General features: G+C 35.8%; 1 protein-coding gene across 2 annotated transcripts in view; it reads left to right on the forward strand.

Annotated features, from left to right (window-relative positions):
* Window positions 1-1,382: 1,382 nt before the first annotated feature.
* LOC149777709 (steroid 17-alpha-hydroxylase/17,20 lyase-like) overlaps window positions 1,383-16,677 on the forward strand; it is a 38,410-nt gene continuing 23,115 nt past the window's right edge. For both annotated transcript variants that reach the window (XR_016415447.1, XM_089938761.1), the window contains exons 1-2: window positions 1,383-1,763; window positions 14,414-14,616. Coding sequence is in view for 1 of the 2 variants with exons in the window: in XM_089938761.1 (XP_089794887.1) it covers window positions 1,478-1,763; window positions 14,414-14,616 (489 nt within the window). In the remaining variant the exon portion in view is untranslated. The remainder of the gene's footprint in view (window positions 1,764-14,413; window positions 14,617-16,677) is intronic.

The following is a 16,677-nucleotide window of genomic DNA, read 5'->3' on the forward strand; positions in this document are numbered from 1 at the left end:
TACTCGGATGAGTCCTCCGTGTTGTGATCATTCCTTGTTAAAGTTTGTGTATCAGCCCACGAATCTTTATCCTTAAATGTTGACTTAGTATCTCGAACTTTCGAGACAATATAATGAAATTTCGAGATACTAAATGAAATTTCGTGTTTTAAAGTCAAAGGTTATGTCTACTTAGTGAAAATTTCAAGATAATGATCGCGCATTTCCATACACCAAGCCACACTTTCGACTTACTATGCCTACATTTCGAGATACCAAGTCGAATTTGCGAGTTACTGAGTCGACCTTTTGAGATCATAACTCGGAATATTGAAATACTAAGCCGACATTTGGAAGTAATATCTTGCAATATCAAGATCGTAAGCCGAAATGTCTTATTACTAAGTCGAAATTTCGATTTTTTCAGTAAAAAAAATCAGTTAATTTTTGTCACTTTGCTTCTACATAGCTCTCCCAAGTCACAGCTTGTGACATATATTTTGACAATTTCAGTTGCAATCCATAAACACAATTTTCACTATGATTTCAACTGTCCTTGACACACGTACTTGTTTCCATTATATCTGAAACTCAAAACTTCATGTAAGTAATGGTTGCCCTGAAATTTTGTTTTAGTACTTGATTGCGGGTTTTATAGACAGTTTGATGAGTTACGGTCGCTTGACATTTTTAGAAACAAACGCTATCTTTAAAGTAGTTATTACTCCTGGCGTACGACCCGTTTTACTTTAACAATTGCAGCGGACAGCCGACGAAAGCTTTGTTCAATACACATTTGGATATTCAAAGAGTTAAGAGAATTTAATCTATACATTATATATATATATATATATATATATATATATATATATATATATATATATATATATATTTTCCATTTTAGCAATTCACAGTTCGTTGATTTTTTTAAGCATGTTTTAAGTCTGCTCCGTGTGTGTGTGTGTTTGAGAGAGAGAGATATATATACAGGCTGAAAGAATAATGATCTGTCAATCCAAAAGCTTTCTTTTAAATGTAACACAGGTAAGCTCTCTACCTTGATGAGACTGTACATCATAAAACGGTTTATGTAAATAAAATTATGGACGGATTCATTCCCTTTTTCAGGATATGGTTCAAAATATACGTGTATGTTGTTTGTATATAAATATATATATATACGCCTTTGAAGCGACGAATGATATGTTCTGTATTGTTGATTTAAAAAATTTGTCATGTTTTATGTCATTTTATCAGAAATGCAGCCGATACTCATCTGGTCATCAGAGTTAAAATAATTGCTTTTCGCCCACGTCTTCGCCCCACGCTAAGAGGTTAATAGTTACGGTTCAAAGGCGGCGGTATCTGCGCATGTTCGCTATATGTTGCCACGGCTTGCTTACTGATCAACATATCACCTTGCTGTGCTTAATTTGGATAACATTCGATTGCGTTCTGTATTCAGAAAGAGTTATTTCTGCACAAAGGTGACGTAAAAATGCTAGCAAGGGGAAAAAATCTTCCCGGCCCACAGGGTTGGCCTATTCTGGGATGCCTCTTGGAAATTGATTCCAGCCGTCTCCACATCAGTTTTGATAAATGGGCCAAGCAATATGGGCCCCTGATTTCGTGCAAAATAGCCACCAAAAATTTGGTTGTAATCAGCTGTCCTCGCTTGGTCAAGAAAGCTTTGGCGGAGAAGGGTTGTTCTGATGTCTTAAATGACAGAACAGAAACAGCCTTTTCAAAATATATCATGGATGATGCAAAGGGTGTCATATTTGGTGAGTATCATTCTTTTTCAATTACTCTTCCTCTAATTCATCCATATTACGTTTTGCATTTTTGTGCTACTTTCTTGTTGTTTTCTAAATTTAAAGATTTGCAAAATAAGTCGAATAGAAGATCCTGCTACCGTTTTGTTACGAAGAGGAGGGTCACCGGTAATGTATTTAGGGTTTACACTGACTTGATTGTTTCCCTGTATATTATGTTAAGTTAATTTCCTTTATATTTTGTCAAATTCTTCAGGTGCTTTTAGTAAGTAGCATATTTCTAAATGCGGTATAAATGTTCCCAAACCAGGTATATCGTCTAACGACGGAACGGCAGAACATAGATACATATATAAATGCAGAAAAGAAAATAACAGCTACATTATCTATTTGTTGACAAGGATTTGTTTTATACACGAGTTACTTTATATTTTGAACAGGTTTTGTCATTCTGGACTTAAAAATCATCTCTTTATCTGATATGCACGCATGCGTTTTATCGCCACTACAGCTTTCCAAAACATTACAATATACTCTGAAACAATGTACATTTATTTTAACCCATATTGATGGAATCCACAAGTGCATGCCAACACTGGTAATTCCTGTTTGACATGTGGGATCATGAATTATATTTCTCCATGTATATTAGAGATCTGGCTTACGACCTCATCACCGTCCATCCAGTGTTTTTGGTTTGCACACAAGGATATATGGATACTAATGGAATGCACTGATTGCTCCACTACCTCCAAACCCCTCCTGCTTCACATAGTGCTCGAGATTTTAGTGTACTCCTGTTAAGACGGACGGAAAGAATGTTTAATTTACACATAAAATGGGTTAAAAAAATAGGATATAAAAAATGTACAGTAAAACAGTCAAAGCATTTATAGGTCCTTGAATGAAAATTCAAACATTTCATGGTATTATTGCAATGCATCACCTGTAAATATAACAATGACAGATATATGTAACAATGATTTGATTTGCCTTCTAGCATTTACTTTGTTCTCATAGTCCTGCATACACCACGCTGTTAGTTTTCTTTGATTTTACCGATTATTGGTCCAGTACAAATTTTCATTGTGTTGAGGACGGGTTGGTGAATGCCACAAACGGTCGTTGTTGGGAAAAAGTTCAGAAAAAGGACAAAAATATAGATATCTGCCCTGGATGTAAACAGGACACTGATCTGGTGGTCATGGCAACGTGAGCGCATCAGTTACTTTCACCATTCTGATACCGAAAACACTCTAACGGCACTACACTTTTTCCAAATTGCATGATATAATTTCTTAATTTCATTCTCCTGAAAAGACATAAATCAAGTTTTGTGTTTGTACCTTGCTAGAACGTCCACGCTTGTGTGCCATATATAGGTTTCTTCTGAGTTGCTGTCATAGCACAAGTAATAACCGCCATTAATTCATGAAAATGGAGTCAAAGGTCAAAATATCAATGGCATCTTCCTGCAATAATGACAATGTATTTGCTTGCTGAAGCATTTATTATAAACAATGTCTTTACACGTCGTCATCATTACATTTGTTGACTGAACTAACTGGATGCCCATGGCCTCGTTGGTACATATATCAGATATAGTATATTTCAATATTTTGCTGTATGTCTTGGTGAAAAACATCTGACATCGTCACCAACATGGATTTCTGTTCCAGCTGTGTTTTCCAAATACAAACAAAGAACACCACCAGGTACTACATATTTAGAGACTCTCTACGTGTATGTACACATGCACTTTCTCTATATATTTGAGTCATTCTAGTATTCTAGAATTTAGTAGAACAGCACCACTAAAAGCAACCGGTTCTCAGCTGGACTGAGTTCCTAATGGCGTCCGTCTGTGACTTGTGTGACTGTGCCAAGTATAGCCTTATTCACACGGCTATAGTGCATCTGCAGCTTTATGCAACCTGATCCTTTCCGCTATCGCACTGGTGCTTTTAAATGCATATAAATGACCTGATCATTGAATTTGATCAGCCATGCGTATTAAAGAGATGCCTGCCAAATTTCATGCGTCCACCTCAAGAAGCTTTTACGTGCCCGCGATAAAATTGTAATATTGTCCGACCATCCGTCTATGGGTTTTGTGATCATCTACAGTTTATATCTAGTTTTCGTGAATGTTTTGCACTTGAAGTTTATAAGCAGAACCTTGTGTTCGATATCTAAAAGTACACAGTCATCGTTTCTCGGACAAGATATAAATGGTTTTCTCACAGTAACAAATGCTCTGCTCATCGGGCCGGAATCAGTCTTTGCGGAAGACTTCCGGGTTGTGTTTGAAAGAAAACTATTAATTTTGGAAAAAAAGATAGAAGGTTAAATTCACTGTTAGTGAAGATGTCAATAGTTTTCCCATGATACATTTTTATTGTCTAAAATTTGTGGTGGGATCGTGCATCAAGTTTGGAAAAGGCCCATTGATTTGTAATCAAAAAGGTCAAAGGTCAGGGGCATTGTAGCGAAATAAAGACGAGTTTGAAAAATACATTCTTTTCTGAAGTAAGTTCATTGACCGAGCTTTGTGTTTTGGATGACTTGTACTTAACCAGAAATGCAAATTAAATCGTAGAACTTTGATTTAATTTATTTTTCTGGTTGAAGTGCATCATACGATTGGTTTATAACTAATAAATAATAAATTTCAAATGTCACGGTTATGGTAAGTTGAATAAGGAACTAATGAGTTATGCGCAGTACTTCAAGATGGTCTGCATTCTCCAAAGGTCCCGGTTATTGGGACTGTTTGATCTATTCTATCCGGAGCAAACCATTTGCTACCAGTGCCTCAAGATACGTGTATCCGACATGGGGTTGGTGGATAATATGCCAGAGAACATTATCGTTTTTTTGACGTGAAAGAAAGTCAAAGAAACATTGCTATATGACTGAATGATAAAATAGTGAAGAACTAGTCACGTATACAATAATAACGACGACTATTTACAGGAAAAGTCTTACACGGGCGGAGCAGAATCAGTATTATCAATATGGCTGATGGCTTTTTACAGAAATTATAGATCGATTGCGCAATGCAGATATACATTTTTGCTCTCTCTGCTTATCTGTCAGAAGCATTTATTCGTTAATCAATGTATATATTCAAAAATAGATATTTAGCATGGTGGTGTTTACACTTGATTTCAGTTTTAATCGCGTTGGCAAAAGGATTCATTTAATGCATAAACCAGGTATAACTTGGGACATAGACACATTTCTAGTGATTAAAATGGATTTTATTATGCTTTCAATTTACTGATGATTGCAAAACACCACTTCAAAAAACAGCTCTTGATCTTTATGACATGTCACAACAGCAACACCAATTGCAACGATATGCCCCATCTGGCGAACAATATCCTTCTCACTGGTCGACTGTTGTTGCCTCAGCAAAGGAGACAATCAGACTTCTTTCAGCAGGACTTCGGGTTCTTTAGATAGTATGCTTTCAACTTAAAAGTAAATTAGTGACTTTTATTTGGATATTGTTACACTGGTTCCTTGAAAAACTCCATTTGCTCTTTATATCTGATGTAGACACCGGTCCCTTGGCAGTAAAATGTCCTAAGCCAAATGATATAAATTTTCACAAAGATTATTTTCTTGAATGTGAGAAAAATCAGGGATGAGATGTGTTTGGATGAATGCCGGTTGATTAGAGAACGCGCAAATTTTATGCTGAGTCCATTTTAGGCTTCGATGCATTTTACAACATGGTCATACGTATGCGAAACGGATCGATGATTTTTGCACTGTTGTTCGCTTCGTCTGGCCTTCAAGCATGTAACAAGAAGAGACACCCATGGATATATCAAGCTGCTATACCTCTTGATCATGACTGATACTTGACAGCTAATGTTGTTTACTAGCCGTGATTGCTTATTTCTATTTCCTGTGGTTATTGATGTCTAAAGGATGATTGATAACGGCTTTGTAGCCAGGATCAAGCGAATGTTAAAAGGTGAAATTAATGAATGGGATAAATTAGGATTTGATTAGAGAGGAAGTATAAAGCATTATGAACTTATGTAAACATGATTCAAAAATTTATTTAATTAGATAAGCAAAATAAACTTGTGCAAGACCAATTGTATGATGCACTTCAACCATAAAATTTAATAAACTCCAATTTCTACAATGCAAGAAGGTAACCACGAAATTGTGCGAGCGTTTTGAACATAATTATCCGTCATGTCTGCTAAATCTGATATTTGGTTGCCGGTCACTCTCCAGTATCAACAAATCCAGTCCGTTCGGGTCGACTTGCTTGGGGACACTCTTGTTCTCTCTGAAACCTCTCTTGTGTCACTGCCTTAGTGACCTTTCTCGTCCAGTCTCTGAATTGTCGTCCACTCATATGTCCAAATGTATGCTCTACCGGTCAGCCGTGAAAGTTATTTTCTTGATCAAACAGAATAAATGTGGCCTAATACTGTGATCGCGTTTCCCCATGTTCGGAAAGGAACATCCCACTTTCCGTTACATTTCAGAACGCCTGTATGATATTTCACAAGAGAGCCCCGCTGCTAATCGGTTCAACGTCATAACCTTGCATCCAATACATGCAATTCAGTATGTGTCTACATACTCTAATCATCGCATCCAATACAAACAATACCGTATGTGTCTACATAGACTCCACCTTGCATCCAATACAAACAATATCGTATGTGTCTATATAGACTCCCCCTTGCATCCGATACAAACAATATCGCATGTGTCTACATATACTCCACCTTGCATCCAATACAAACAATATCGCATGTGTCTATATAGACTCCACCTTGCATCCAATACAAACAATATCGCATGTGTCTACATAGACTCCACCTTGCATCCAATACAAACAATATCGTATGTATCTACATAGACTCGACCTTGCATCCAATACAAGCACTGCCGGATGTGTCTACATAGACTCCAGCTTGCATCCAATACAAACAATATCGTATGTGTCTACATAGACTCCACCTTGCATCCGATACAAACAATATCGTATGTGTCTACATACTCTACACATCGCATCCAATACAAACAATATCGTATGTGTCTACATAGACTCCACCTTGCATCCGATACAAACAATATCGTATGTGTCTACATAGACTCCACCTTGCATCCGATTCAAACAATATCGTATGTGTCTACATAGACTCCACCTTGCATCCAATACAAATAATATCGCATGTGTCTACATACTCTACACATCGCATCCAATACAAACAATATCGTATGTGTCTACATAGACTCCACCTTGAATCCAATACAAACAATATCGTATGTGTCTACATAGACTCCACCTTGCATCCAATACAAACAATATCGTATGTGTCTACATAGACTCCACCTTGCATCCAATACATGCACTACCCGTATGTGTCTACATAGACTCCACCTTGCATCCAATACAAACAATATCGTATGTGTCTACATAGACTCCACCTTGCATCCGATACAAACAATATCGTATGTGTCTACATAGACTCCACCTTGCATCCGATATAAACAATATCGTATGTGTCTACATAGACTCCACCTTGCATCCGATACAAACAATATCGCATGTGTCTACATAGACTCCACATCGCATCCAATGCAAACAATATCGTATGTGTCTACATAGACTCCACCTTGCATCCGATACAAACAATATCGTATGTCTCTACATGCTCTACACATCGCATCCAATACAAACAATATCGAATGTGTCTACATAGACTCCACCTTGCATCCAATACAAACAATATCGTATGTGTCTACATAGACTCCACCTTGCATCCGATACAAACAATATTGTATGTGTCTACATACTCTACACATCGCATCCAATACAAACAATATCGTATGTGTCTGCATAGACTCCACCTTGCATCCGATACAAACAATATCGTATGTGTCTACATAGACTCCACCTTGCATCCGATACAAACAATATCGTATGTGTCTACATAGACTCCACCTTGCATCCGATACAAACAATATCGCATGTGTCTACATACTCTACACATCGCATCCAATACAAACAATATCGTATGTGTCGACATATACTCCAGCTTGCATCCAATACAAACAATATCGTATGTGTCTACATAGACTCTACCTTGCATCCAATACAAACCATATCGTATGTGTCTACATAGACTCCAGCTTGCATCCAATACAAACAATATCGTATGTCTCTACATTCTCTACACATCGCATCCAATACAAACAATATCGTATGTGTCTACATAGACTCCACCTTGCATCCGACACAAACAATATCGTATTTGTCTACATACTCTACACATCGCATCCAGTACAAACAATATCGTATGTGTCTACATATACTCCAGCTTGCATCCAATACAAACAATATCGTATGTGTCTATATAGACTCCAGCTTGCATCCAATACAAACAATATCGTATGTCTCTACATTCTCTACACATCGCATCCAATACAAACAATATCGTATGTGTCTACATAGACTCCACCTTGCATCCAATACAAACAATATCGTAGGTGTCTACATACTCTACACATCGCATCCAATACAAACAATATCGTATGTGTCTGGATACTCTACACATCGCATCCAATACAAACAATGTCGTGTGTCTACATAGACTCCACCTTGCATCCAATACAAACAATATCGTATGTGTCTACATAGAATACAAAATTGCATCCAATACAAGCACTACCGTATGTGACTACATAGACTCCACCTTGCTTCCAATACAAACAATATCGTATGTGTCTACATAGACTCCACCTTGCATCCGATACAAACAATATCGTATGTGTCAACATACTCTACACATCGCATCCAATACAAACAATATCGTATGTGTCTACATAGACTCCACCTTGCATCCGATACAAACAATGTCGTATGTGTATACACTGACTCCGTCTTGCATCGAATACAAGCAATACCACTGGAAAGCGGCAATTGTCACCAGAACGTTTTGTTCAAAAATATACTAATTTTGAACACTCTCAAGTTATGTCGGCCTATTTTGCGCATGGCATTGATTGCTGTAATGTAATATTAATGCATCATGCTACGGAAATGAAATGCATTTCTTTGCACTCTTTCTGTCAGCATTTCATCCACTAAACGGCAAGAGGTTTTAGGCAAACAACACAGATCTTGTACTAAAATAGCAAATATTCAACATTGTACAAAAATAGAAACAACATTAAATAGGATGTAATGTGTTCATAATGTCTCGTTCATTGAAGATAAAATTACTAAAGAAATTCGAAATGAACTATCCTGTAATTCTTGAGAAACCGTTCGAACGGCAATTAAACAAGTTAGGTAGCTGACGATACAGTAGGTGTGGGACAACTTGCAAAATTAAGAAATTTGATTACAATGCCGTATTTTTCTAACGTCAATATTTTTATCCCTTATTTAATGCATTTTATTTGTATGATTCTAAACGATAAATGTTACGTTTTTCTGGATTACAGTTTACTGAAGGTTACGGAGTTGGGCTTCATGTATGACATTAAAAAATTTCATTTTCATCTGCAATTAGAATATAAATGTTGGATATCTTTGTACACTGTATAAATACCACTTTCGTTAATTAAAAGACGACATTTGTTTCTTAATAGAAACAGGATTTTAGACCAAAACCAAAACGTAATTTAATGTTTACAAATATATATATATATATATATATATATATATATATATATATATATATATATATATATATATATATAAACACATATGGGCTTCAGTCATGCGCAGAAAGATTAGAGTCCTTTGCTTTAGTTGGAGGGTGCGTTATATCTGAGCAATTACAGTTCTGATAAAAAAATTAGATACGACGAGATCAAAGGGAAAAATGAGTGGTTTATTGAATTGTGAAGGTAAAACTACTTATCTTGCAATAATACATATACACGTGATCATTTCTGAATCATATATTTATTGATGTGATTCATCCTTTTCAGTGAAACTTGCTTTAGCAGCCGCCATTTCCAGATAGTTCCAAACCTAATCTTCACGCAGAAGTTCCAATTAAAATATGTTTCTGTCCGAGTTCTTTTGATGAATTCAATTATAATAATTATAATAATTGTATTTATACCCATGCCTTTTCAACCGGACATCTAAGCCTGACAGATGGACTGTCAGCCAGTCATTCCAGGTCATGAATGTATCACTCTGATGGCATTCATTAGTTTCGCTACACTGCTTGAGTGAATTCATTCTTGAATATACACAAAAGCGTCTTGTCGTTTCAAATCCCACCAACACTTTCAAAGATAATAATTTTAATCCGACCATTAAGACGTGCCACGATCGGCTCTCACTCCTCCGTTTCTAAATATAGTTCTAAAGACTACCTGTGTATAAAAAGGTTCCATTTGTACATATATTGAATAATTTATCAGGCGATAACATTTTCGGTTGTACTTGATAAACAGATACATACTTTCGTTATGGATGATTTATGATTGCATGTATATTCGATTTCGTCTGAAATTTTACATTGACCATAATTATTTCTGCGTAAATTAATCTGTACATGAAGAAATGAAACATTAGAATATGTGCACCTAGATTTACACGTAGAGTATTTCTTTCCTCACTAATACCTATCAGAGGTAACTGGTGGAAGGTTGACATAAGTGATGGATGCTGAAGATGGGAGGGGAAAGGGGATGAGCGATGGCAAAAGGGGGATGGGAAGGGGGACACTGGGATGACAGATGGCAAATATGGGAGGGAAAGGGGATATTGGATTGACCGATGGCAATGATGGGAGGGGATGGTGGGACATTTTGATGACCGATGACAATGATACGAGGGAAACTGTAATATTGGGATGATCTCATCTATGGTTGAGAGAGAAAGGGGACACTTACATTGGAAGGACGGAGATTAGTCGAGTCCTTACAAATAGTTTCTGTACTATATCAGAACGAAGACAAGAAGTTGTCTCTGATTCCACACGATGATGTAAGAAGGCATGACGGATGGAATTCAACGGCAAAGGTCAGATAATGACAAGCAGGCAGGAAGATGGTCGGAGGGACATAATTTTTGGAATACAGTCGTAACCTCTTCAGCAAATTATCAGTAATCATGATAAATAATACACAATTACCCCTACTATGCAGAAAAGCTGACGCAAAGAATGTATTCACTTCTAAGAAAGAATGTATATTTTCTCATAGAAAATGTCTAATTTTATGAGAGAGAAAAAATTATACTTTATCATAGTTTACAGACAATTAGACAGAAGTTACTCAGCTTCACCCAATTAACTTGGCACTTTTACAACATTGTTTCAATTCTACGCATTCAGCAGCCATTTTGCGTAACACCTCTTTTTGACAATCCATTGACTATTTCCCTACCTGAATTCGTTTTGCTCGTATCTTAATGTCATCAATTTAGATTTGGATGGAAGCTGCAGAACATGCAAATTGTTAATATATCAATATTGGATTGTTGCGCAGATGGTCTAGACGATCGCCATGGAAAAGTTCAAAGGGCATGTTCTCACTAACATTGAGCAAACTAAAAACTGTATAAATAGCGAATCAAGCTTACGAAGAATTAATTCGTTGCTCCAGTCAGAACAGCTCTGTCTTTTCCTTACAGGTAAGAATCGTCTGCGTTCGCAAACTTCTTTAAAGAATGTGTACTTTTTAATATTTTAGATTTTAACGGTAAAGTTCATATTTTCCAACATTTTTGTGAGTTCTTATATTTTATATTATAATATAATGTAATGTTTAATTATATTTGTGATATATATTATTGGAAAAGAAGAATTCGCTACTAACTTCTTGTTTAGATTTAATTTGCAAATTAAAGATTCTTTAAGTAATATTGAGTAATGTTTAGTAACCTATTCCAAATTAGTATCCTATTTTAACACGATACATTTCTTATAAATGATCATTGCATTATTCGCAACTATTGAATTTTATACTCGTTGGATATAATGAAATTAATCAAGATTTAACTATCTATATTACATTCTAAAAGTTACCAATTAATATGTACAATGAAGTTGGTAAGCACGATGGTAAAGTGTAAGATGATATGTATTTCTTGTATTTTAAATATAAGGCTTTATATATGTGTCTTTAGAATTTAGCAATATATATATATATATATATATATATATATATATATATATGTGTGTGTGTGTGTGTGTGTGTGTGTGTGTATATATATATATATATATATATATATCAAGAATTCGTTGCTCCAGTCAGAACAGCTCTGTCTTTTCCTTACAGCGGTCCCGTACCTCATTCCCCAAAGATGTGGTCGTATCTTCACTGTTATTTGTGACACCCTTGTTATGATACAAACCATGTCATAACAATAACACTAATATATGGTCGAAATTATTTTCTTGAACTTGTTAATACTAGACTTGGGTATGTGCATAACATTGATTGTATTGCTTATCTCCGCCTTGACGTCGCATTCCTATTAACATAGACACTATACCAATGTTTTCAAGCAAGAAAGATACAACTGATCGATGCACGGAAGTCACAAAGCTGACAACTATATCGTGATATTTTCGCACTTAACAAATTCACAATACTTCCAGTCTCTTGACTTATGTAGTAATCAACAGATGTTGGATTTGAAAAGAATATGACGGTTTTACTCAGACAGCCATATATTTTTCCACAGATAGTATATTTCGTAGATGTGATAGTAACGAGTACATCAAAACACAGCAACAACGTGAGATATATTGGGCTGTATGTCTTAATTTTTAGCCCTCTCATTTCAAATTATAAATAAGAGCAGTGATGGACAACGGGCATTCACTTTTCATCAGGTAAATATTTGAGATTGGTTATCGTTTCCAGAACGACATTGGATACGCAGAGATTGCGATTAGAAGGGGAAACAATGTCGGAACGTCCCAATCAAATGCTACAGGATGGCAGTTTTTTGTATATTGATACACCTAATGTTCTTAAAATCACTTGGTCTCCCTATTTTGAAATTTCCGCATTCTACATTACGTTCTGCTATGATACATTTGCTGCATAGTATGATTATATATATATATATATATATATATATATATATATATATATATATATATATATATATATATGGGGGGGCTAAGAACAAGAAAATCTTCATTTGAAACATAACAACAAATATGGCTTTGCGAGAAAATGATTTATGTGGACATGCATAGTACATTTACCACATGGCAGGTACCTCAGTAATGTATGTAATGAGACAAGTTGTTTCTACCATTAATTTCACGAACAGTTTCTTTGCATGTTTTACTGATATTAGCTACTGCTGATAGTTTGGTGTTCATCTTAGGATTGTTCAGGTTTCAGCACAAAAAAATTAAATTTCATTTCTCACAGGACTATTATGGGGGAAAGGTTACATGTAGTTTAAAACTAGATAGAGGGGTTATCGAGTGGAGTGGATATTCTGTGCCCATGTTAACATGCATGGAATCAAATCGGGAGTAGATTCGTTAGATACACAATCATTCTGAAAACACACTCCACACATGATTGCACTTGTTGTCATTACAGATGGATGACTATCCTAAATAAAGTTAATATAATGTTTACACATAAATTAAATAAAGTAAATATGATGTTTACACATAAAATAAAGAAAGTAAACATGACGTTTACTCATAGAGTCTGATCGAAGTTGGTTAATAAAGAACATCTATTTGTCAATATTTGCACTTACCCATGCACATTTATCTTTTTTAAGTTAAATTACTCAAATATAACCATTTGGACATAAACGGTGTAGAGGTACATAAGCGGTGTAGAGGTACATATCATGTTCATTTAACCCAGATTGCTGTAAATCTCAACTATACACAAAAGTAGACGAAACGTGTCAAAAGTGAGACGAATCTAATTGATTACCAGGATAAGTGTTAATCTAATTTTCTAAAAACACAATATTCTTTCTACCTTTTCTACTTTAGATGGACATACATGTTATTGCCTCTGTTTTCAACACAATAGTCAGGATTTACGTCTTACCAGCGTGGAATGCTTTGTCACCATTTTTTGTATTTTCTTCAATGCAGTCCTATTAGTGATGTGGCTGTGACACAGGAGAGAGGTTTGGTTCCCCGTCCACCACTGCTGTATCTACCTTTATTTGTTCTATCAGGTTGCCAGTTCGCATAATAGAATTCCAACTTGGTACATATGACCTGGTACATGTCGATTTCAAATCCAATTTTATTTGTATCAGTGACGATTGTTGTTGTCTGGAAAAATGAATCTTTTACAACATCATTTGTCATAAGGATCCTCCATGGTAGGTACTTAAGTACTCGTCTTTCCTGGTTTATGTCCCGAGTAATGTTGTCTCGCTGTTCTTTTCATGGGAATAAAAACAATCATGAACGGCAGTGGCGAAATTAAACGGTCTTGGATGATTCCCCTTTAGATCCTGAAAGTGACTAATGTTTGGCCCCGTTTCATAAGCTGCATGCACCAAATCTTTCACTTCGTGCTCTGGTTCTTCTCGTGTTTTATATTATAATAAGCAGCTTGATTTATATTTGTTCATTTCTCCTTTGCTAAACGTAGTCATCTCATGTTTTCAGTCTCATCCTGATTAGACAATTATTGTTTTGAAGGTAAATACGACCCGACTACGATCCAGTTAAAAAAGAACATGTGCAGAGGCCTGCAAATGTATGGCCAAGGCGTACTGCAATTTGAGACCATGGCACAGAAGGAACTGGATAAACTTCTAAAGAGTGTAGCAGATCAAAAAGATAGAGATTTTAACCCCAGGAAGTTTGTAGCCAAATATGTGGCCAACATCGTCGCGATTCTGGTGATGCTCTCTCTCTCTCTCTCTCTCTCTGCTTTTCGGTCTTTATTGTACACAGGAAAATGCTTGCTAAAGACCCAGTGATTGCACACGTTTCCAAGTTTCTAAGTTTGCATAACATTTATGAATTTTTGTGATAATTCTGCATTGCGGATTAGATTGGCTAAATTCCGAAAACATACATGTTGGATATTGTTTTGAACAGAGATTTTTACGTGGTCAGAGTTAGGAAGGATATCATTTCAATACCAATATCTTAGAACGGTGCATTGTATGGCGAATCAATAAAGAAACAATAACAAGAGACCTAAGACTTTGATAATAGGTGAGACACGAATGTAATGATGTTGACACGAAATGTTGCTTTAATACGTTTGGTTTAAAGTCATTTGTAATACATGATAGGTTAGAGTTGGCGGCAGTACATTATGGGGGAGGAAGAATCCATAAACAAAAACGGAAGAACCGCCGATCGACGGGAAGCTAATGACAATCTTTCTTGCTTCCCCGCATAGTTTAATCCATTACTCTAACCAGCACGGACAGAAGTGAGTTGGCAGTGATCTGTAAGAGCGAGCCCTTAGACCAATTCACCACCCGGGGGCTTCGCATGCTCAGTGAAACGTAAAACTTACCCTGTATTCATAGGCATGCATAGGATCAAAGGAAGACGCAGCATTCTTGTACTAAAGTATGTTACTTTAAACGTCGCATTACTAACTCTCAACTAGCAGCGATTTATGCCCGCCTAGTTTCAAAAACGATTGACACATGAATTCTTGAGGAACATGCATACATCTTTGCATCTCCGCAATTACCTTCAATACATGTAAGAATGATTTTATCTGGCATCTCAAATAAATTTTATAAAATCCTTAAGAGTATGCCCGTTGACTAGGCTTGAACCTGCTATATACATTAAGTCTCGAGTATTCCAACTGATAGCCTTGCCTAGAACTATAGTGTTCAAACATGCAATGCGGTAGGTAATAGTGACAAATAAATGGCATGTTCATAGTACATACTCTGTTTCCTTAAACATTATTTTTCAACCTCAATCTTCATTTGCACTACACTGTCATGATAGCATCGAAACATATTGATTTTAGATGAAACAGAGTGATTTTAAATAGAGAGGCCAAGCATGTTTTTAATTTTAGGGTCCAGGTTGTCGGCAAGGGTCTGATAACTGAGAGCCCAGAAATATAAATTGTTGGTCCAGGTAGGATGGAAACCCCCTCTTATGTGAGGCTCTTTTATGCCATCTAACTGAATCATCACGATGTCAGGCACTCATTTTCAATTTAATACCCAACATCGCACAAATTAACAGAAGACTAACTGATAATTAAACTTTTTCATTTACAAAATCGAAAACTGGCCAACTGTTAATAGTAAAGTAATTACTTTTGTACTACCTTGGAAAATCTAGAACCTGTCTTGCATGGCTGTAGATAAGTTTCGTGGTGAATATTATACAACTTTCATGTCTTGAATATTGTAGCAATACAAAATCGCGTTTTTATTTCCTTAAGATTTTTGTAGCGGTTTCCGGTTCTATAAGAGACTGGATCGTCGGTATCTTTCTATGCTGATACATGCATTTGTTATTTTCTTCACTATTAATATTGAGAATTGTAATTGTCTGGAGCCTCGTTTTGGAGTAAGCAAAACAGTCATCTGGCTTATCTTACGAACGGATTTTCACACGATCTTTGTTGAAACATTCAAAGGTTCAGTTGTATTTGTTCACCTTTTAGTTTGTCTTCGTTCAGTGTAAAGTGGTTCGTACAATGTTTCAATGGTTCTTTCAATTGTTAGTATTAAAATCCTTGACAGAAAAATGTCCATTTTAGAGCGTATTAGGCTTGCAATTAGTCCACATGTAATTCAACATTTGTTTAACTTTATATAAATCTCTCAACAATTGTCTAACTTAATGTCAATGTAGCATGTTAAAAGTTTAATTGTATTCTTTAAATATTGTGCCAATTATACTTATACATATATATACATAGAAATATATATGTCCTTATATGTATCTAAATATATAGGCATATACGT

This window comes from Sinohyriopsis cumingii, chromosome 17 (assembly GCF_028554795.1).
Source record: "Sinohyriopsis cumingii isolate HCF-2022 chromosome 17, ASM2855479v2, whole genome shotgun sequence".
In the NCBI taxonomy this organism is placed as follows: domain Eukaryota; kingdom Metazoa; phylum Mollusca; class Bivalvia; order Unionida; family Unionidae; genus Sinohyriopsis; species Sinohyriopsis cumingii.